The sequence below is a fragment of the Bactrocera neohumeralis genome, chromosome 6 (assembly GCF_024586455.1).
Source record: "Bactrocera neohumeralis isolate Rockhampton chromosome 6, APGP_CSIRO_Bneo_wtdbg2-racon-allhic-juicebox.fasta_v2, whole genome shotgun sequence".
NCBI lineage: Eukaryota > Metazoa > Arthropoda > Insecta > Diptera > Tephritidae > Bactrocera > Bactrocera neohumeralis.
In genome coordinates this window covers 16,217,931-16,241,396 of record NC_065923.1, presented here as the reverse complement: position 1 = coordinate 16,241,396, position 23,466 = coordinate 16,217,931, and the positions used below count along the sequence as shown (strand labels likewise).

General features: G+C 37.0%; 2 protein-coding genes across 2 annotated transcripts in view; both read right to left on the bottom strand.

Moving 5' to 3' along the window:
- LOC126763643 (probable G-protein coupled receptor 139) overlaps nt 1–23,466 on the bottom strand; it is a 226,001-nt gene that overhangs the window by 178,955 nt on the left and 23,580 nt on the right. The gene's annotated exons all lie outside the window — the stretch shown is intronic.
- On the bottom strand, nt 1,016–15,077 carry LOC126763646 (basic proline-rich protein-like). The gene is made up of 3 exons (XM_050481355.1): nt 15,048–15,077; nt 14,224–14,913; nt 1,016–1,431 (listed from the first exon to the last, which is right to left on the bottom strand). Exons 1-3 carry the CDS (start codon nt 15,048–15,050, stop codon nt 1,018–1,020), a joined length of 1,107 nt encoding a protein of 368 aa, XP_050337312.1. The 5' UTR covers nt 15,051–15,077; the 3' UTR covers nt 1,016–1,017.

Sequence of the window (23,466 nt, the reverse complement as noted above, 5' to 3'; positions counted from 1 at the left end):
ACAGCGGTCGTTGATTTCAGCAGAGAGGTCTATAGATGAAGAGATGAGAGGTCTATAGGTCTTGAAATCCAACGCAGAATCATTCTTGTCAACAGATGCTACTTTGGACTGAGTTGAAATTGAAACAGCAAGTCCGCTCTTAAGGAGCAAAGACCAAACTCTTCAAGTCCCTCATCAGTCCCGTCATGCTATATGCTACGGCTTTAGAGCGAAAAGTTTTGCGGAAGACTTATGGTCCTTCGCGCATTGGCAACGGCAATTGCCGCAGTCGACAGAACGATGAACTGTGTGAAATATACGGCGACATTGACATAGTTCAGCGAATCAACAGACAGCGGCTACGTCATGTCGTCCGAATGGATGAAAACACTCCACTTCTGGGAGTATTCGACGCAGTACCCGCCAGGGAAACAGAGGAAGAGGAAAACCTCCACTCCGTTAGAAAGATCTGGTAGAGAAGGACCTGGTTGCACTTGGTACCTCGAACTATAGCCGCACAAGCGGTACCAATTCAAGAACCGACGATGGGGTGGTTATAAGAGTTTCTTTAGCTCGTGCTCTTTACTCACTGAGGAGTGAGCCTCGGAAGACTTTCCATTAATTTTTGGAGTCTCCTTCGAGGAATTTCTTGTTTTTTTGTGAAAAAAAAAATCAATTCCGTTTTCTCTGAATGCATCTCCTGTCAGAGTACTACCATACCAATGGTGTTTAGACACATTCCCGATATTCTTGCGGGATGTCCTCTCAGTCGTATACTTTAAGTTAGAGAGATTTTCTTTTTTGAAATTTTTACGAAAAGACGATAAGAAGACGATAAAGGTGTAAAGGTTGATTCCATTGGATGACCAATGGATGAATGTCAGTTATAGGCTCAAAAGTGAAGTGTGACATCAATTAAAAAGTCCACAGAGTAAATTTCCAACAATTATATTTTGAACTCAAGCATTATTCAGGTACATTCCTCATTAACAACATTAACTAATAACAACAATAAACAATCAACAGCGGTGGACTCATCTAGAAACGGCGTCTGTAGACAACACGACGAACGGTCTTGTAACGGTAACCGTCTTGACCAAGGGAGGATGATGGAGGAAGATAGGTGTTTTGTGGTGGAGCAATTGGCTGCGAGAGCACCGCCTCCTGAACTGGTGCCGGTGGGATGTAGGTGTTCTGTGGTGCTGCTGGTGGTGGAATGTATGTGTTTTGTGGTGGCGCAATTGGTTCGGAGAGGACAGCTTCCTGCACGGGTGCGGCGGGTGGGATGTAAGTGTTCTGTGGTGCTGGAGGAGGGATATAGGTGTTTTGTGGTACAATCGGCTCCGATTTCACCGCCTCATGCACTGGTGCTGGATAGTTGTAGCCTTGGGACGGTGCCGGTGCTGGTGGTGCGGGTGGGATGTAGGTGTTTTGTGGTACAATTGGTTCCGACTTTACTTCCTCGTGAATGGGAGCAGGGTAATTGTAGCCACCACCACCGAGATGCGAGACATCGGCAGCTGCGACAGCCAGCAAGGCGAAGGAGACGGCAACGAAGAATTTCTGCACAAACGAAATGGAATAGATTTGATTAGTGATTGCACAAGAGGAGACACTATTTGAGTAGTAAGACACGAAGCACAAGCTGTTGTTGATTTTTAAGCATATATATTTTTAAATATTATATATATGAAATTAGCTATTTTTAGCTGTTAAATATTTTTATTTTATTTTTTTTTCTTTCTTTTGATAACTTCGAACTTAAATTTTTTTCTCGTCTCTCTTTACTTTGCTTTGTTTGCGTTTATTTATAATTTATTTTTCTGTTTGTTTACGCACCATTTTTTGTTTGTTGATTGCTTGAGCTGTTTACACCACAACGGTCAAAGTTTGATAATATCTAAGTCGGCTATTGAACGCGTATTTATACCCGTTAGATTTTTGAGTTTTGTCGCAGCCAAAGGTCACCGCATGCAGTTGCGCGGTGCTTAAGTGCTGCAGCGCTTAATTGACCGAGGGCTCGACACTACTTCACACGGAAGTTGACAAGCAAGAATCCGAGCCATTAAAGGTATTTTGTATTTTTTTTCCATGATTATCTTCATGCCGTATCTGAATAATTTACATATATTATAACCTTAACCAATTCACTTTTCCACTGCAGTCTTTTGGTTTACAACAAAATAAAGAACTCTGAGCTATACAATTTTTTAATTCAGCTTCTGTTTTACATAATTGAAGAAGTAGCAGTAGACCTTCAAAATATGTCCACAAAAAAAAATTTAAAATACATGAAAATAAAATTTACTGCCGTATAAAGTGATAAATGTAAACAGTTATAGTTTGTATTTTAGATGAGAGATTTTTGTTAAAGACTTGACTCGTTAACTTAGGTAAATAGCAGAAGATCTTAACAACCTATCTGAGATCCCACTAGTCACTAGTCTTGGATTTATGAATATGAAGTCGAAACAGCCCAACAATCTAACAAATGGCTATCGAAAAATTATCCAAAACTGAAAAAGAAACAAAGCTCGCTTAAGACACTAAAGTTTATACTGGCCGTAGCTTATAATAAAAATATGAAAAATTGGCAAAAGCATTCGCATGTTTGCATTGGCATTTATATTAAAATACGTGAAAATATCGTTTTTTGTTAGTCCGGGTCAAATTTGATCAGTTGTTAATTTTTCTCATAAAACGTCGGCGATAAATTGTTTGCCATTCCAGGTCAAATTTGATCGGACGTTAATTTTTCTCAGAAAACATCGGCGATAAAACAAGTTCCGGGTCATATTTGATGAGATGCCAGCCATGTCAGTCCGGGTCAAATTTGATCATATGTTAACTTTTCTCACAAAACATCGGTGATACATTGTTTGTCAGTCCGGGTCAAATTTGATCAGATGTTAATTTTTCTCACAAAGTATCGGCTAGAAAACAAGTTCCATAGACTAACGTAAGCGGATCTACATATCGGTTATTTTATATCTTAATGTACATTTTTTTTAACTAAACAGATTGTCTCGAAAACGTTCTATAACCTTAGTTACATAAACCAAGATGGCGCTTGTTCCACTCGTAAATCTTCTATTTTTATTCCAACGGTCTAATGGTCCTTTAGCTGAATTGTTTATATGAAACCCGATAAGCAATAAATCAGCGAAAACAGAATTTGACAATAATATCGAACTCTATCAAACATTATTAAGAACATCGGCTTTCTCTCTAGGGTAAATGCAACGAAATTAATGTCAGACCATTTTGTTTCACGTTTTCGTAGTTATCGACGTGAAACAAATATTTAATTATTCTTCAGTATCATCTCTCTCTATAAATCGATTCAAGTATCATCAAAGAATCCAAGGCCGAAGCTTCAAATTAAAATGTCTGAAATCTCTGCCAATATCAAATTTTAAAGGTTTAATCTTTTGGAAGAACTAGAATATTCTATGTATGCCGTTCCGATAGATCCAACTCAAACATACAGGAGGCCCTGTGTTATTACAGTTTAAATTTATTTAAATAATTACGAGAGAAATGTCTGTAGAAGAGATTTTTAAGTTCATTTTTAATCTCCTATAGTTTTAAGAACTTCGAAGGCGACAATATTTGAAAAGTAGTGCTGCTAAATTAACTTTGTTTAGTCATCTGAAGGTTAAGCCTTTACATTTTTGAGATATCAATGGTCCGGATGTATAATCGTTCGATCTCTACTCACTCAACGCCTAAGGCTCGTATCGTGAGCTTTTTCAACATTTCTTGACACGAAAACATATTACGCTCGAACGCTTGGGCTTAGATGGCAAAAAGTGGCACTCAAGCAATATTTACTAGTATTTCGAAAGAACAACATTGAGTGGACCAATTTGAACCCTATACGAAAATCTAGGTCCTGTAAATTATATATCTAGATATGTTTGGGAACAGAAGGGGTTAAAATGGAAATGAAAAAAATTTAAATAAAAGCAATTAATCAGATTAAATATCTGCAAGAAAACAGCCAATATCGATAAAAAAAATCGATAAATTATAATTATGTTAAAACTATCGATAAATATATTAAAACTATCGATAAATATATTAAAATTATCGATAAATATTTGAAAGCATTTCTATATTTTCAAGTTCACTTTTAATATATGCGAGCACTTACGACGTCACCAACTAAATTTATGCTAATATACACACAACTGCTACTAAATTTTATAGTTCAACCAAGAAGTGTAAGTATATACATATATAAATAAATAGATATACTATATACATATATAAATATACTTAGATATAATTAAAAACGTTTTATGCTAATAAATGTCGACCAGTTAGTTTTTTATACAAATTTATTTAATTCAAATAAGGCGAACTAAGTTAATTAGTGAAGAAACGAATATAGTAATAACATTGGTCTGATAATATATCATGCGAGAAAATCTTGCGTGAGGAATTCTGTGCACAAATTAATGCAACAGCTACCACAGTTACTTAAATATATGTATAATTTGTAACGATATGTATTTCTTAAATATTGCATGCTATTAAATTATATCAGCTGATGGAAAATTATAAAATGTCATGCGAGATTTTTTTTTAATTTTTTTATTTTTGAAGGTAAACAAGAGGCGCGAAACGCTTTAACGAATAATTAAAAGGCAAATACAGATATAATTGGCTTTTAGTTGGTATCTATAATGGACTTAAATGATTAAGAGACATGAACGGCACATTTTTGGGGAACTACAGTGGCGCAAGAGGCGTCAAATTTGTGAAAAAAATAACAAAATAAAGTTTCAATTTTAACAAACACAGGAATTTTAAATTATTTTTATAGTTATCTAAAAGTGAATTATTAAAAGTAAATTTAAATTAAAACTAAATTAAAATTATTACTTTATACTCCAACGCTATAATTATCTAAACTGCAAAAATAAATTTGTAGTACACAGAAGGAAACATCGAATATCCTATAAAATATATACATAAACACGTAATTGATCAGCATGACGAGCTGAGTCGGTTCAAGTATGTCCATCTAAATACATATACCCGATCTAGACCCTCAGTCTTTGAGATATCGATATGAATATTTGCACATCTTCTTTTCTCTTCAAGAAAAAGCTCCTTTGTCGGAATCTTCGATATCGGCACACTATAGCATATAGCTGTCATACAAATTTAATTATCAAACTCAGCTGTTGTATGGCAAGCTTTGTTATTTGACGAGATATCTTCAGGAAATTTGGCATGGCTTATTTTCTAAAGCAATAATGCAATTTCCACACAAATTGTTCAGATCGGACGACTATATCATATAGCTGCCATACAAACTGACCAATAAAAATCAAAATTGAGATTTTTTATACCCATTATGCTATGAAAAAATGCACCAGTGAAGGGTATTATAGTTTTGTTGCAGCCGAAATATTATTTTTTCTTGTTTTAAATATTTTTTTGTTTTAATAAAAATGGATTAATTTAAATAAAAATATATAGGAAGGTATTCGGGTGTCACCGAACATTTTATACTCTCGCATGATAAAGTGATAATCGAGATTTCATTATACGTCATTTACATAGTTTTCAAATACCGTATTTTTGTAAAGTTTTATTCCGCTCTCATCATTGGTTCCTAATGTATATATTATACAAAGAAGGCATCAGATGGATTTCAAAATAGCGTTATATTGGAAGAAGGTGTCGTTGTGAACCGATAACAAACCAAAGAAAATAGTATAAATTTCAAACAAATCGGTCAAGTTCTGAGATATGGTTTTTGGTCCATAAGTGGGCGAGGCCACGCCCATTTGGGCACCTGGGTGCAGCAGTCTCTGTGCAGCTTCCTTCTGCAATTTAGTGTTTCTGACGTTTTTTGTTAGTCGGTTAACGCACTTTTAGTGATTTTCAACATAGCCTTTGTATGGGAGGTGGGCGTGGTTATTATCCGATTTCTTCCATTTTTTAACTGTATATGGAAATGCCTGAAGAAAACGACTGTGTAGCACCCAGTTTGGTTGACATACAAAATGTTTCCGAGATATGTACAAAAAACTTAGGGAGCGGGGCCACGCCCAAAAAACAAAAAAAATTGCGTCCAAATATGCCCCTCCCTAATGCGATCCTTTGTGTTCACTTTAATATCTTTATTTATGGCTTAGTTATGACACTTTATAGGTTTTCGGTTTCTGCCATTTTTTGGGCGTGGCAGTTGATCGATTTTGCCCATCTTCGATCTTAACCTTCTTATGGAGCTAAGGAATACGTGTACCAAGTTTCATCATGATATCTCAATTTTTACTCAAGTTACAGCTTGCACGGACGGACGGACGGACAGACAGACATCCGGATTTCGACTCTACTCGTCACCCTGATCACTTTGGTATATATAACCCTATATCTGACTCTTTTAGTTTTAGGACTTACAAACAACCGTTATGTGAACAAAACTATAATACTCTCTTTGGCAACTTTGTTGCGAGAGTATAAATATATACAGGTATTTGAAAAAAAAGATAAATTAATTTTATTTAAGTTATTGCACAAAAAGTAGTTTTTCGAAAATATAAAACAACAAGAAATTTTCTCTGCATTTTAACAAAACGCAAAAAAGGTGTACACAATTTACGGCACACCCTAATATGCCGCACAAGTTCAATGAAACTGATACCAAACCAAAGAAAATTGTAAAAGACAAACAAACGAACAAATCGAAAGAGCAACAGCTGTCATAAACGAAACAACCGATAAGTAAACACTGACAAAAACAACAACAAAAACAGAAAAAACAACAACAAAAAAAAACAACAGCAGCAAGAAGCAAGCACAGGCCTCTAAGCAAGCTCCAAAGCATTTACCTACCACAACATGTAAAGTCAAGCAGTCAAAGGCCCAAAAAGAAAAAAATAAGTAAAAACAACAGCAACAACAACTTATAGCACCCATGGGGAAACAACAAAATGTTATAAGTGCAAGCACACTAAAAAAAAAACAAAAACAAAAAACAAAATAAATTTTATTTTTCTTTACCTTAAACGGCTGATGACCGCACAAATATTGAGTTAACCAAAGCAAGAAACCACAAGACCAACAATAAAAGCAATAACAAAACTAATAAAAGCAATAGCAACAGCAATAACAACAACAACCAAACCGAGCGAGCAATAACAAAACGAAAATCCAACACTAATGATCTAATCTGCATAAAAAAGTTGCCGGACAGAGCGCCATCAATTCACAGCTGATGGCTACTAGACACCAACAACAACAAAGACGGCGTAAAGAACACCAAACTCGCTCACACCAACAGCTGAGCTGAAGATGCCGTTCAGCCAGTGCACGTCAGTCCGCATTTGTTGCCCTTGCGTGTCGACGGCGCTGTAGACAGCTGCTGCTATTGTTGTTGTTTGGCGTTTTCAATGTTTATTATTATTACGAATATTTCGTATTTACACACTAATATTTGCTATTTGTATTGGTTGCAGTGCTAATGTCCGTCGATTTGCTGGTGGCAACGAAGCGCCGCGCCACACTAATATGCATACGAGTACGAGTAAATACGAGTGAAGTTTCGTTGGAGCAACGCCAGCGTCAGTGATTAGCCATTAGGTAAGGTGTATGGTAGCGCCCGTTAATTGGTCTTGCCTGGGGGCGAATACCGTGGCTGAACTCGGAATGGTCGTAAAAAAGAGGCAATGAATAGGCGAATATTAAAATTAGTAGTATTTTGAGAATCACACAGCAAAAAAAAAAAATGAAAAAAGTAAACTTGAAGTTATAACGACAACGCATAATGACCATCGGCAGGCGTGAACTTGTTGAACAACACCGGCACCACCAACACCACCGATGAAGTTGTACCATATAATATATACAAAAGAGAATTTCAAACACAACAAAACGTTGAACCGAGTTGAGCTAGTCGAAGTAATTCGATAGACACTAGTTGCTAACTACTCCTAAAAGCAATGTTCAACAAAAACTTAGCAGTATTAAAGTTAATACTCGTATATAGGTAGAAAGCCAGGGAAGGTTTTAAAGCAATACTATAAATTGCAAAAGAACTGTTGATGATTTCTATGCGCAGAAATATACGAAAATTTCCTAAAAGAATTCTGAAAATTGCTTGTGTCCAAAAAAATAATTATCTAATAATGTAAATATTGTGGATCAACCTCCTTTCCTGACCATGGTATTACCACAGAAATGTATTTGAGCGTGAAAATAACATTAAAATAAATCTAACAAATTTTGGTCTCATTATGAGATATAGTCTAATAACAAAAACCTTAACACGAAACCCATTAAAATGATCAAGCTGTCTCGGATTCGACATACGCGCATAAAAATCACCAATATCTATGTTTTTAATCAACATATCGACGAATACTATTTGTATGTTCAAATTTCAAGCCTGAAAAGGGGTTCCACTGCGCGACAATTCCAGACTGGAGAACAAGAAAAAATCACACGAAGCCAAATCTGATGCACCAAACCACGAATATCGAAAGAAACAATGAGCATCAGCGGCTTTGGGGTGGTGTTTTTGTTTTTTTTTTTTGGTTTCGGCTCTTGTTTTTCCCTGTATTCCGATGATTGTGGTCTTGTATGACATGCAATACTCATAAATCCATGCCTCATCGGCATTCAAGAAAAATAGGTTTATGGAACAAGTTCGATAGATATCTCGTAAACAATGAAAGAAAAAACAAATTTAGCAAAGCTGGAACGATCCGATTCACGAATTTTTCAGCAAACTATAAGGTGGATACGCAAGAACCCCCTAACCATGTTCCCACATTCACAAGAATGTGACTTATACTGTAGATGGCCCAACATTACGCTATTTCCTTTACTACTAGCCAAAGCTGGCCGCTTTTATAGCAGGAACGGCCAAAAACGCTACTCCCTTCCTTCCTTTGCCTTCTGGTACAATTGTTGACAGCACAGGTCCAATTCAAGTGTTTGGCATTATGAGCAGCTTATAGTAGATGATTTCGTGCCAGTCCTATCATATATAGTACACTGCAAAACCTACTTGACCGCGATCCCTTGTCTGTTTGCATTGGCTTAGTGTGATTCGACCTCGCCCACAACGATTTAGAAATGGATCGACTTTTTGGCGATTCGCAGTTGGTGCTTTTGTGCGTTTTTTTTTTTTGCGTTAACTTATGTGGAATCCATTCATCCAGCTTTATATAAAGTTTCAAAACTATTAACGGAAACAGGCCTTACGGTCCCTTCGCGTATTTTCATTATTTTTTCGATATTTTCGACAAAGAGTGGAGCACCTTTGACATTGAAATAATTGAAACATAATTGGTAAAGCCGAAATTTTGCTTGGCTCAAAATTTTCTTGGTTTTTACGGTAAAGTAATTACAAAACTGCCTGAAAAATTGAAGTTTTTTAGTACGAAATCTTATTTTTCAATATTTTGTAAAATTAGTAAATATATTTTTACTACTCCTATGTTGTATTTTTATAAATTAAAATGTATAGACTCCCTTATGGTACCGAATTCATTGAAACTGAACCAGTTCGCCTGTGTCGTGTTCCTGCTGGGTTCTCTAGATAGATCTCTATGGCTTTGCGAATTCGCATTAAGCTTTTTATTAGTGACATCACACTATAGATATATGAATTTGTTATAGTGAGTAGAAGTCAGTGATGAGTTTTAAATATTTTTTATTGCTTTATTGAAAAATGTGTAGAGCAAAGTGGCATTGTAAAACAAGTTCTGACTCCAGCACTGCTCAGCGGACGAATTAAACGGCGTTTACGCTAACAAAGGGTTTATGATTCTTAATATATACAAAACAAAAGAATAAGCTTATATTCTTAGTAGCAGGGCACACTACAATCCAGAATCATAAAAGTTGTAACATAACGGTAAGACATTAATAACTAAATTCTTAAAAAAGTTTGGCAAAACAAAACCACGAAAGAATTCCATAACATCACACATACTGAAGTATATGTGTTTATACATATATATGTACTAAGAATCAGCCATAACGTGAATCGATAATTAAAACATAGAATATAAACATACCATTATTTTTTTTCATTTGGCTATAATCATTAAAACTTTGAATCGGCTTTATGGGGTAATTTGGCTTAGTCGTTTTTGAGCATCTGCTTTCCGCATTTTTTGGTTCTTAGCTATTATTTTCCGTAGTAAGAACAAAATAAAAAAGTCAAATACAGCAATGATTTTGCCAAATGAGAAATGCTACTTCCGCATTTTATGCAAATGACTATGGGCGTCTTACTGTGACTAATAATCGAAATTGGCGCCTAAGTGAATTTACGCAACGGATGTTTCTTTGGTATAAATAAGCGCAGGCGAAACTAATTGGACATAATCCAAGTCCTACGTTAGTGCTGCGAACAATTCAAGAAACCAGCAAAATGGTGAGATGTGAAACAGTTTTTGTTTGGATAAGGAGAAAATTGTAAAAAAAAAATTAAATAAATTTTGAAGAAAAAGAAAAGTGATTAAAAAAAGTAAAAAAAAATTTAATTAAAAAAATAATATAATACCAAAAAATAACCCGAAAATTATTTTAAAAAAATATTACACTAAATTTTCTTTGTGAAGTTCATAATAAATAGTTTTTATTCAACAAAAATAATAAAAATTAATAAATGTTATTTTATTTATATGCGATATTTCAGAAAACAGATTTTCAAAAATAAAAATAAAATAAAACAAGAAAAAACGTTAACTTCGGTTGCACCAAAGCTAAATACCCTTCACAGGTGCATTTCTGTTAGTAACTTTGTGTTCAGTTTGTATGGAAGCTATATGCTATAGTTAACCGATCTGATCAATTTCTTCGGAGATTACATTGTTGCTCTAGGAAATAATATATACCAAATTTCGTGAATATATCTTGTCAAATGTGAAAGTTTTCCATACAAGCATTTGATGCCGATCGTTCAGTTTGTATGGCAGCTACATGTTATAGTGGTCCGATATCGGCCGTTCCGACAAATGAGCAGCTTCTTGAAGAGAAAATGACGTTTGCAAAATTTCAAAACGATATCTTAAAAACTGAGGGACTAGTTCGTATATATACAGACAGACAGAGGGACAGACGGACAGACAGACAGACAGACGGACATGGCTAAATCGACTCAGCTCGATATACTGATCATTTATATATATACTTTATAGGGTCTCCGATGATTCCTTCTGGGTGTTACAAACTTCGTGACAAACTTAATATACTCTGTTCAGGGTATAATAAAATAAAACAGAATATTATTGAAAAAAAAATTACTATCAAATATAATTTCAAAAGAAATCTCATACCATATGACTTCGAAACATAAGCATTTTGATTACATAAATAATAATAATGGTTCCTTCTCGCAGAAACTCTTCGTTGCCGCCTCTTTTGCCTTGTTGGCTTTTGCCGCTGCTGACGTCTCTCACCTCGGCGGTGGTTACAATTATCCTGCGCCTGTGCATGAAGCTGTGCGCTCGCAGCCGATTGTGCCAGCTCAGGGCTACAGCTACCCAGCTCCTGCGCCAATTCGTGAGGCTGTTCAATCCCAACCGATTGTTCCACAGAACACTTACATCCCACCCGCGGCTCCAGCACCAGCTCAAGGCTACAGCTACCCAGCTCCAGCGCCAATTCATGAAGCTGTTAAGTCCCAACCGATTGTTCCACAGAACACCTACATCCCACCTGCCGCACCAGCTCCAGCACCCGCCCAGGGCTACAGCTACCCAGCTCCCGCGCCAATTCATGAAGCTGTTAAATCTCAACCGATTGTTCCACAAAATACCTACATCCCACCCGCAGCACCGGTTCCAGCACCAGCTCAGGGCTACAGCTACCCAGCTCCAGCTCCAATCCACGAAGCCGTCAAATCCCAGCCAATCGTTCCACAAAGTACCTACATCCCACCCGCACCACCAGCTCCAGCACCCGCCCAGGGATACAGCTACCCAGCACCAGCTCCAATCCATGAAGCCATCCAATCCCAGCCAATCGCACCTGCACCTGCTCAGGGCTACAGTTACCCAGTTCCAGCTCCGATCCATGAAGCTGTGCAATCCCAACCGATTGTTCCACAAAATACGTACATTCCGCCATCAGCATCGCTCGGTCAAGATGGTTACCGCTACAAGACCGTCCGCCGTGTTGTCTACAGACGTCGTTTCTAAAGGTTGAAATGCCACAAATACTCCAAAAATTTGACTGATTTTTTTACGAAAAAAAACCTTATAGAATTAAATAAACGTTGTTGAAAGTTTTAATATAATTATTTGAGAGTTTCTCTGAAAAGGATTTTTTAAAGATCTTCTGGAACAACAGACGTTTCAGAAAAGAGCATATGGAATTACTGCGTATTACTTTTACGAAGTATACGATATAGTACCCGATACCCTAATAAATGATAAATATCTGCTTGAGATCAGAGCACTGTGGTAAACATATGGAGGTTGAATTAACTTGAAGCTTAGAGGAAAAGGTTCTCAAGACTCAGGATCGCTTCTTCATATTTCGTTAAAATATTCCACCAAGATAGATTCGAGTAATATCTGCTAACGGTGGTCACATCTTAATTAAATAAGCTTACAGCAGTTTTCGAAATTACCGCTCAGTTTGGGCTTCAAATAGGCACAATCGCCCAAGTGAGCTCCAAATTCGAAAAATGGTCTTGGACCAGTTTCCAATATTAAGGCGCGGTCTTTCCATAAACTTAGGCAAGGACTGATCCAATTCCACTTGAATCAATTTCTCATGAATCCAATCAAAATAATTGATTATGCTAGCTGAACCTCAGTTAAACTTAGACTTAAAATGATTTTCAGACACCGAACAAACTCACCCATCTCATTCAGAGTTGAAAACAAAAGGGAAAACAAAAACCCTGAACATGTATTGATCATGGCTCTACAGAAAAACTGGATCCGTCTAAGAGTTCTGTTTCTTCAAATATTTTCGAACTCAGTTAGAAATAGTCTGTCTAAGCAAAGTCCACGTTTCACAAAGCAGGTCACTTGACCACGGGAAGAGAATATATTGTCAGATATAACTTTTCCCTAGATGAATTCCATCATCATCTTTCCAAAGGAAACCACTCACCATCAGTTCGTGAACACCGAACACACCGAAATTATCTCCTTCTTCGACTGCTCTTCACACACTGTGGAAGGAGAGAAGTCACCGTAGAAGAAACGCTATGCGCGTTTTCATGGATGGGTCGAAGAATGGAGGGAGTTTTACAGAGAGAGTTTTCTGTAAGGCAACAATAGCACTGACCTTGTTAACTGTGCATTCAAAGCTAGTCAAGGACAGACGAAAAAAGTTACTTCAACATTAGACTCGTTTAGGTTCCTGATTACAGCGGAATCACTGTGAACTGCATATCCACTGAGCTAACATGAGGAGACGGCCTAAATTCGCTCGCATCGGAATGGGACCAATTAAGATCTCTATTGGCGTCTTGCGATCTAGCACTAAACCAACGTATATCAGCTCTTGTGCGACTGCGAGACTAGAACGCAAGTGATAGGTGTTCTTACTGGACAGTGTCCAATTGGCATTCATAAGGTAAAGCTAAAATTCTTGTCGGACGTTAGTTGTCAAAGACTTATGGAGGGGGATGCGATGGAAACAGACAGGCACTTTTTCTTCATTTATACGACTGAGGCTGAAACATCTCAGTAGTCTTACCTTCGTCAAATCAGAATACATGACCGAAACTCACATTGCCCACTTGGAAGGATCTCATGATCCAGTATATAGTATTTCTTATTACACCGCAACGGCCCGGCGTTCTAAACAGTCCAACTAATCCCTCTACAATATTGCATATAATGTCGCACTAAAGGTCTCCATTTTCTTCGGTCTTCAAATATTTCTTAAGAGGGAGGGAGGGATGAGCTCCTATGTAGTATGGAACCTACGACTTAAGCACAATTGACTGAGAATAGTTTTCCTAGTTCGCATTGATAAGAAGATCTAAACTTTTCAAACAAAACACAAACCAAATTCGGTTTTATATATGACAGATTAACAACTTTTATTTAGATTTAGATTCAGAACAAACTCAGGTACACTTCCCACAGGGAAAAGTTATTGGAAAGGGATGGCAGCTTAGAAACGGTGTCTGTAGACTACGCGACGGACAGTCTTGTAGTGGTAACCGTCAGCCTCAAGGGTGGCGGATGGCTCTGGAGCTGGAGCTGGAGCGGCTGCTGGAGGAATGTAGGTGTTTTGTGGAGCTGGTGGTGGTGGAGGAGGAGCAATTGGGTGCGAGTGCACGGCCTCATGAACTGGAGCTACTGGAGCTGGTGGCGCTGGTGGTGCAGGTGGAATGTATGTATTTTTTGGTGCTGGTGGTGGTGGTGGTGGAGGAGGAGCAATTGGGTGCGAGTGCACGGCCTCATGAACTGGAGCTACTGGAGCTGGTGGCGCTGGTGGTGCAGGTGGAATGTAAGTATTTTTTGGTGCTGGTGGTGGTGGTGGTGGAGGAGGAGCAATTGGGTGCGAGTGCACGGCCTCATGAACTGGAGCTACTGGAGCTGGTGGCGCTGGTGGTGCAGGTGGAATGTAAGTATTTTTTGGTGCTGGTGGCGGTGGTGGTGGAGGAGGAGCAATTGGGTGCGAGTGCACGGCCTCATGAACTGGAGCCACTGGTGCTGGTGGCGCTGGTGGTGCAGGTGGAATGTAAGTATTTTTTGGTGCTGGTGGTGGTGGTGGTGGTGGAGGAGGAGCAATTGGGTGCGAGTGCACAGCCTCATGAACTGGTGCAGGGGGCGCTGGTGGTGCTGGTGGGATGTAAGTATTCTGCGGCACTATCGGCTCCGACTTGACTTCCTCATGGTGGTGGGGCACAGGATAGTCATAGCCAAGATGCGAGACATCGGCGGCGGCGAAAGCCAGCAAGGCGAAGGAAAGGGCAGCGAAGAGTTTCTGCAATGAACACAATATTTATCAAATTTAATTTCTTTGACTTTTTTATAATTTTTTTTCCGAATTTTTTTTTATAATTTTTCTTCGATTTTTTATATTTTTTTTTATTAATTTTTCACTGAAAATGTACGCACCATTTTCTCTTTTGCTTCTCGAACTGTTAACTCCACAACGGTTAAAGTTTGATAATACCCAAACAGCCGCTGGGCGCTCTATTTATATGAACGAAATATGCTTGCCTACACGCTTAGCGCTTGGCGGAAGCTGCGTTTGGTCGCCGAAACACACACACACAAACGCACACGAATTGTTATGCTTATTGAGTCTCCATATGAGATTCGCATTTACTGTTTGTTTTGTCGCGGATAACAGCGGGCTTCATTAAGCATGAATAATTTAGGCATTTTGAAAATTTGCTTCGCGCTTAAAATTTGTCAAAAACAACAAACACGCGACAAAAACCACAATTAAGCGCACGTTTCGCGAATATTTGAGGTTGTGTGTGTGTGCGAAAGGTGCTTCACAGGCATTGACTCACACATGGCAACCAATAAAGTGGAGTTCAAAGCCTCAGAATGAAATATTTTGAATTTTTGTTGCATAAATTAGAAATTGTTGTAGTTAAATTCTAGCATATCCTAGAATAATGAATCACAAACGATATTCTTGAACTACACTAGTTTGCCAAGTTTTAGTAAAATAAATATTATTCTATGAAAAACAAGAAAACTTACTTTTTGATGATCAGCACACACACATACAACATTTTAAAGATCCAGTTACTTTTCAAAAGCAATCACAAAATGAGCGATTTTGTATGACAATTGCGTGCGTTAATAATTTATTAGCAAAAAGTTCGCGACTTCTAGATCATCGCCGTCAAAATTATATAATATTAAAATAACTAAAAAAAATTTCTGAAAATTTTATAAAAATTATTAAATTTCAAATTTCAAAAAATTTTATGAAAACCTTTTTTATAAAAAAAATGATATGATATTAAAATATCAAAAAATAGCATGAAAACTGTATGAATTTTTTAACAAAAATTGAAAATTTTTTTAATAAAAAATATTTTACGCAAATTTCATGAAATTTTTTTATGAAAAGAAAGCAAACAAATTCAAAAAAATTGTTTAAAAATCCTTTTTTATGAAAAAAATTATATTGATATTTATCAATTATTTTTACACAGATCGACCTATTTTTTTCATAAAAAAATTTCAAAAAATGTATGTAAAATTATTGCAATATTAAAATATTCAAAAAAATGTATGAAAATTTTATAAAAGAATTTAATAAAAAAAATTATAACTTTTTAATATTTTTTATCTGTGAATATAAATAAAAATTTTCAACAAAATTTTTTATGAAAAAATTATTTAATAATAAAATACTTAAAAAAATGTTATGAAAACTTTTGAAAATTGCTAAATTTAAAATTTCAAGGAAATTTATGAAAAGCTTTTATATAAAAATAAAATTAAACGATATTAAACATTAAAACAAAAATGCATGCAAAATTAAGAAATTATAAAAAGAAAAATATGAAAATAAGTAAAAAATTTCAAAAAAATATGTATCAAAATTTTTATTATGAAAAAAATTAAAAAAATATTAAAATATTAAAAAAATTGCGTTCTTTCTTTATTATGAAAAATTATACATATTTTAATAATTTTTTTTTGAAAAATTTTATGAAATTTTTTTAAAAAAAATCATTATGAATAAAAAATTTCGAAAATCTTATGAACAAATTATATAGTATTAAACAACTAAGGAAATTGCATGCAGATTTTATGAAATCTTTTCTAAGAAAATTTTCAAAAATTTTTGAAAATTTTATGAAATTTTTAATAAAAAAACAGTGCATCTGGCATGAATATTTTATGAAACTTTTTCTAAGAAAGAAAAAAAAGTCAATCTGTGTAAAAAAAAACATTATAAAATTTCATATAATTTTTTATGAAAATTATTTTTATATATTTTTTATAAAAAATTTTATAATATAAAAATATCTAAAAAAAATATTTACGAAATTTTTTTGAAATTTTTAATGAAAAAAGAGAAAGTGAATCTTTACAAAAATTTAACTTTTTTAATGAAAACTTTTTTATAATGTTTTTTTTTATGAATATCCATTTTATAAAATTTTTTATAAAAATTTTAATAAGCAATTTTATTTCTGCATATAATTGCATAGCTGAACTCACACACACTTTCAAGCAGTAATACATACGCAATGTTGCATGTGTAAACAACTCAATCATAAACGTCAAATTCTGTGAATGTAAATGTCAAATGGATTGACATGCCGCAGCTGTGGGCAGATGAACATAAAATACATTAAATTTGAAAATACACAAAATTATGCACAGTTATGCTTTGCGCACACATTTATGTATGTGTGTTAGACAGATTCTATAAAAATCAAAGACGGCGTATTTATTTATTTATAGCACGTTTTTATTGGTTGCCAGCGCAATATGAAATTATTTCAGCCAACTCAATTACGCTGACATATAAACACATGCATGCCAGATTTTTCGAAACAACTGAGAGAGTATGAAACGAAATGAATCACAATAAGACGCCTATCTTCGAATTCCGATTATTGACTTCATCACAGATTGTATTTCGGAGTCGATATTCCTTGGGTAATGAATGAAACTTTTATAATTCTACAGATCATGAATGAATCTGAAATTGATTTGACTATGCGATTGAGAGAGGGAGATCTATAAGGAATTAAACACAATGTTTCATTCCAGAAAATATAAGAATGGACCAATGGTTCTGTGATCGAGAGCTCCAACGGCGAAATCTGCTTATTCTATCAAAGGTTGAGAAACAAACAGACGCAGGCTTCTTTTTTAGTAATCTGTAACTAAATAACTAAAACTCAGTCTTTCAGGTCGAGATTTTTGGCATAACAGAAGGTGCCAAATAGACTCTGCTCTAACCAGCAAGTCCGCAAACTTCAGCCGGATGAAGCAGGATTTATTAAAGCGCCTCCAAGTACTCCAACTTAACAGACATTGGGCAGCTGGGGTGGAACAAATTAGGTATTTTACCGCATCCGCTGAGTTCTTATATAAGGCTTAATTTGGTTACCACCTCTAATAACTTATTATTTATTAATTTTTTAAATATGACCTGTAAATAAATTTGCAGAACTGAGGGAACTGTCTGCTTAAGCCTTCGTCCCATAGTACAAAATCACATCTTGATTATAGACACTGCAAAGTCAAAAGCCTTTAATGCACTATCAAACTTATCCTACGTTTACTTTCGGTGAGATGTCTTATCTTCATTCCTTAGCCAGGCAATGAATACTTTCAGGATTGTGGGCTATGCTTTCCTTTCGACATCTCTCTTGATTGAAAGCTTTTTAGCAGTTGGAATTAGAATCTAAAACAATATCCAAGCTGTTGATCTCAGTCATGTGGATTATCATTTCATTCCATCATCATGCTCTAAAAATGCTTCTCTCCAACATGCTTTTCAGATTCAGTTTGTGATCGACACTGAGTTATTATAGCCGAGTTAACAACAGCGCGCCAGTCGTTTCTTCTTCTCGCTACGTGGCGCCAATTGGATATTCCAAGCGAAGCCGGGTCCTTCTCCACTTGGTCCTTTCAACGGTGGGTACTGCGTCGAATACTTTCAGAGCTGGAGTGTTTTCGTCCATCCGGACAACATGACCTAGCCAGCGTAGCCGCTGTCTTTTAATTCGCTGAACTATGTCGATGTCGTCGTATATCTCGTACAGCTCATCGTTCCATCGAATGCGGTATTCGCCGTGGCTAACGCGCAAAGGACCATAAATCTTTCGCAGAACTTTTCTCTCGAAAACTCGCAACGTCGACTCATCCGTTGTTGACATCGTCCAAGACTCTGCACCATACAGCAGGATGAGTGACTTATAGAGTTTGGCTTTTGTTCGTCGAGAGAGGACTTTACTTTTCAATTGCCTACTCAGTCCGAAGTAGCACCTGTTGGCAAGAGTTATCCTGCGTTGGATTTCTAGGCTGACACTGTTGGTGGTGTTTACGCTGGTTCCAAGATAGACGAAATTATCTACGACTTCAAAGTTATGACTGTCAACAGTGACATTCGTGACCCAAGTCGCGAGTGCAACGACTGTTTGTTTGGTGACAGGAGATACTTCGTCTTGCCCTCGTTCACTACCAGACCCATTTTCTGTGCTTCCTTGTCCAGCCTGGAGAAAGCAGAACTAACGGCGCGGTTGTTGAGGCCGATGATATCAATATCATCGGCATACGCCAACAGCTGTACACTCTTATAGAAGATGGTACCTTCTCTAATTAGTTCTGCGGCTCGAACTATTTTCTCCAAAAGCAGGTTGAAAAAGTCGCACGATAGGGAATCGCCTTGTCTGAAACCTCGTTTGGTATCGAACGGCTCGGAGAGGTCCTTCCCGATCCTGACGGTGCTTTTGGTGTTACTCAACGTCAGTTTACACAGCCGTATTAGTTTTGCGGGGATACCAAATTCAGACATCGCGGCATTGAGGCCTTTTCGTGCTGTCGAAAGCAGCTTTGAAATCGACGAAGAGGTGGTGTATGTCGACTCTCCTTTCACGGGTCTCTTTCAAGATTTGGCGCATGGTGAATATCTGGTCGGTTGTTGATTTGCCACACTCCAGGTCCAATCAGTTTGTTGACGGTGGGCTTTAATCTTTCACACAATACGCTCGATAGAACCTTATATGCGATGTTGAGGAGGCTAATCCCACGGTAGTTGGCGCAGATCTCCTTTTTTATGGATTGGGCATAGCACACTTAAATTCCAATCGTTGGGCATGCTTTCGTCCGACCATATTTTACAAAGAAGCTGATGCATGCACCTTATCAGCTCTTCGCCGCCGTGTTTGAATAGCTCGGCCGGCAATCCGTCGGCCCCTGCCGCTTTGTTGTTCTTCAGGCGGGCAATTGCTACTCGAACTTCTTCATGGTCGGGTAATGGAACGTCTGCTCCATCGTCATCGATTGGGGAATCGGGTTCTCCTTCTCCTGGTGTTGTGCGTTCATTGCCATTCAGCAGGCTGGAGAAGTGTTCCCTCCATAATTTAAGTATGCTCTGGGCATCAGTGACTAGATCACCTTTGGGGGTTCTACAGGAATACGCTCCGGTCTTGAAACCTTCCGTAAGCCGCCGCATTTTTCGTAGAATTTTTCGAGCATTACCCCTGTCGGCCAGCTTATCAAGCTCTTCGTACTCACGCATTTCAGCCTCTTTCTTCTTCTGTCTACAAATGCGTCTCGCTTTTTACTCTTTCTATCCCATCCCGCACGTGTAGTGGTCGATCGTAACGTTGCGAGGTAGGCAGCCTGTTTTCTCTTGCGACACGGCACTCCCTCGTCGTACCAGCTGTTCTTTTGCACTTTCCGAAAACCAATGGTTTCGGTTGCAGCTTACGTAAGGAGTTTGAAATGCCGTCCCACAGTTCCCTTATACGAGTTGTTGACGAGTGCTCTCAGAGAGCAGGAGTGCAAGCCGAGTAGAAAATCGTTCGGCTGTCTGTTGTGATTTTCGACGTCGAACCTTCCTTGTGTTTGGTTTTTTTGCTGCGTTTTTTGCTGCACAGAGGCGGGTGCGAATCTTAGCTGCAACAAGATAGTGGTCCGAGTCGATGTTAGGACCTCGGAGCGCACGCACATCTAAAACACTGGAGACGTGTCTTCCGTCTATCACAACATGATCGATCTGGTTGGTAGTTTTTCGATCCGGAGACAGCCAGGTAGCTTGATGAATCTTCTTATGCTGGAATCTAGTACGGATAACCATATCGGGCCCCGGCGAAGTGCCTCAACCCATTTGGGGATGTTTCGTCCTGGAGGCTGAATTTACCGACCGTAGTGCCAAATATACCTTCTTTGCCCACCCTGGCGTTTCGCCAAGCACGATTTTGACATCGTGTCTCTAAGCGCGCTCCAAGCGCTCATAGAAGGCACGCAAATCAGCGATATGTTGAAGAACCTCGCTTTGATGCGGATTGTGGCTAGACGTTCATTTGCAGGAATGATAGTACTCGGCGACGGAGTCTCTCTCCCACCACATCCTACACCAAACTTGCGCTCCTTTATATGGCCACTGTAGTAAAACATGGACCTACTCGTCTCTGTCCTTGTCCCGTCCATCGCATTTCTTGGACGGCGGTGGTGTCAGCCTTTGTCTTTACGAGGACATCAACCAGCTGGGCAGCGGCACCTTCCCAATTAAGGGAATTCGTAGTCCTTATTTCGTTTGCCATGGTCGTCATCAAAAGGGGGGTCTCTCATCCGAGGCTGGTTGTAGCTCTTCACTGGGGGGTTCTTTACGTGGCGGGTCCCAAACCCAGCGTAATGGGAAATGTTTCGCCTTCTCACTTTGGCTCGCCTTCGAACGGATGTTCTTAGGCTTACCCAGAGGATACTTGGTCAAAGACCGGAAGTAAGCTGCTTGAGCCATGTAAAAGAATCGTTTCACTGGCCACTCCCAAGTGAATGGCGATCAGAGAACTTTCCTCACTTGCGTGAACTTCTACACATGACTCCATCCTCCGACACCGAATTATTTGGACTAATTTGGACCACTCACGATCAATAAAAAGAAAAAACAACTCGAGAGCTCGTTTCTCTTTACTAACGTCACCGAAAGTGTGAGAAAGATTTTTTAAATGCGATAAACTTGAATTAAATAAAAGATTGGAGATTAATTATCGACATAAAATATTCAATGCTGAGAAGTTGTTCGATTCATCACTTGTCTAATCTTCATATTTGGGCTCTGATCGATTTTATTTAAGAGTTTGCCTTGCATTTGCATGAAAGCAAGAAGATCTGCCTTAATTTATAATACAGGAAGAGTTGTAGATTTAATGAGAATCGAAGTGGTATAATCGATTAGTAATTTAACTCCTCTTGATGTGGTTTATGACAGTTTTTGTGCGATTGTTACTTTCTAAGTTTCGGTCAGCGGAAAACAGGTATTACCTAAGTAGAGTGATACTTAACTAGCGTGTTTTATTTCAATCATTATGATTTCATTTCATTCATTATTATTTCGTTGACATTTTTGCACTCCTTGATTTTCAAAGCTTGTTTTTGTCTTCTTAGTAATCTGTAGTTAGTGATATTCATCCTTGGTTATTTTTCGAGTAGAGTTCGGATGGAGTGTCGAGTTGCTTGTATATAATCTGGTTTCAGAGAGAAGTTGTTCTGCACTAATGTCGAGTATCGTTGCGATTATTGAACCCATCTCCAAATCTGTGTAAAAATTTGAGTCGGAGTTTTTCAAATAAGTTGCGGGTAAGAAAAACTAATTTCTTAAATTAATATAAATTTACCTAAAGTTGACTGAAGTCATTGGAAAATGCAACAAATCGTCCACACTCAAAAATGAAAATAACGGAAGATCACCTATCACAAGTTTACGAGTGAAGGAAAACGATAAAATAGAAAGCACAAAATTTGAGTTTTGGTTATAAAATGGTTATAAAATGGTTACATATTGGCTATATATTAGTTATTTATTGATTATATATTGCCAATATATTGGTTATATATTAGTTATATATTGGTTATATATTAGTTATATATTAGTTATTTATTGGTTATATTTAAAGCTGAAAATTTGTTATATGATAAAGCGAATCGTAAGCAATAATAAACTCAATTATGAATTTTTTGATGATATTATACATTATATTGTTTTGCATTTTAAGTGACAATATATGGCATACTTATGCATATGTATGACAGTTCCATTATACTAAGCAACTAATGAAAAGAACACCACCCATCCGCAACTAATTAGTTTATCGCGACAAAGTACTCATTCCTCTGTGTGCACTCTCATCAAGTCACACGGAAATTGGGTCAACGCTGCATAAATTATACAAATTGAGCAAAGCGGATATACAACAAATTTAAATATAAGGATTGACATGTGGGAATTCGACTGATAAGTATCCTAGGAGTATTACATCCATAGCTATGTTTATTCGAAAATATAAAATTATGCATAGATTAGCAGTGAAATCGGTTTGTATTAACTAATACATATGTAAAATACACATGTGGAAATCAGTGTGAACTCATTAACATACTGAATATATATATATACACATACACACACACATATATACATATGTTTGTATTGTGAATATACATATTATTTGCTATCAGATATGGTTAGCTTATTATAGTTGGAAGCTAACAATATGACATTATGCTGAAAACTCATTTAGTAAAGTGGGTTGTGTTCTGATTACAAATGCGGAAGCACGATATAAATATTAATTTTCTTGATATTTTGAAAATATAAATAAATACATATGTGTGCATATCTATCTATATCTATATTCTATGTCTAATCGTTTATAAATTAATAATTTACTCGTATGTAAATAAACAAACAAAAATATTGTTCGACTTTGGTGACATAATCAGAAGATTCTGCTGATCATTTAATTGCCAAAATAAATATATATAGTATAATATATATACATATTAATCTATGTAAATAATTAAAGTGAAGGTTAGAATA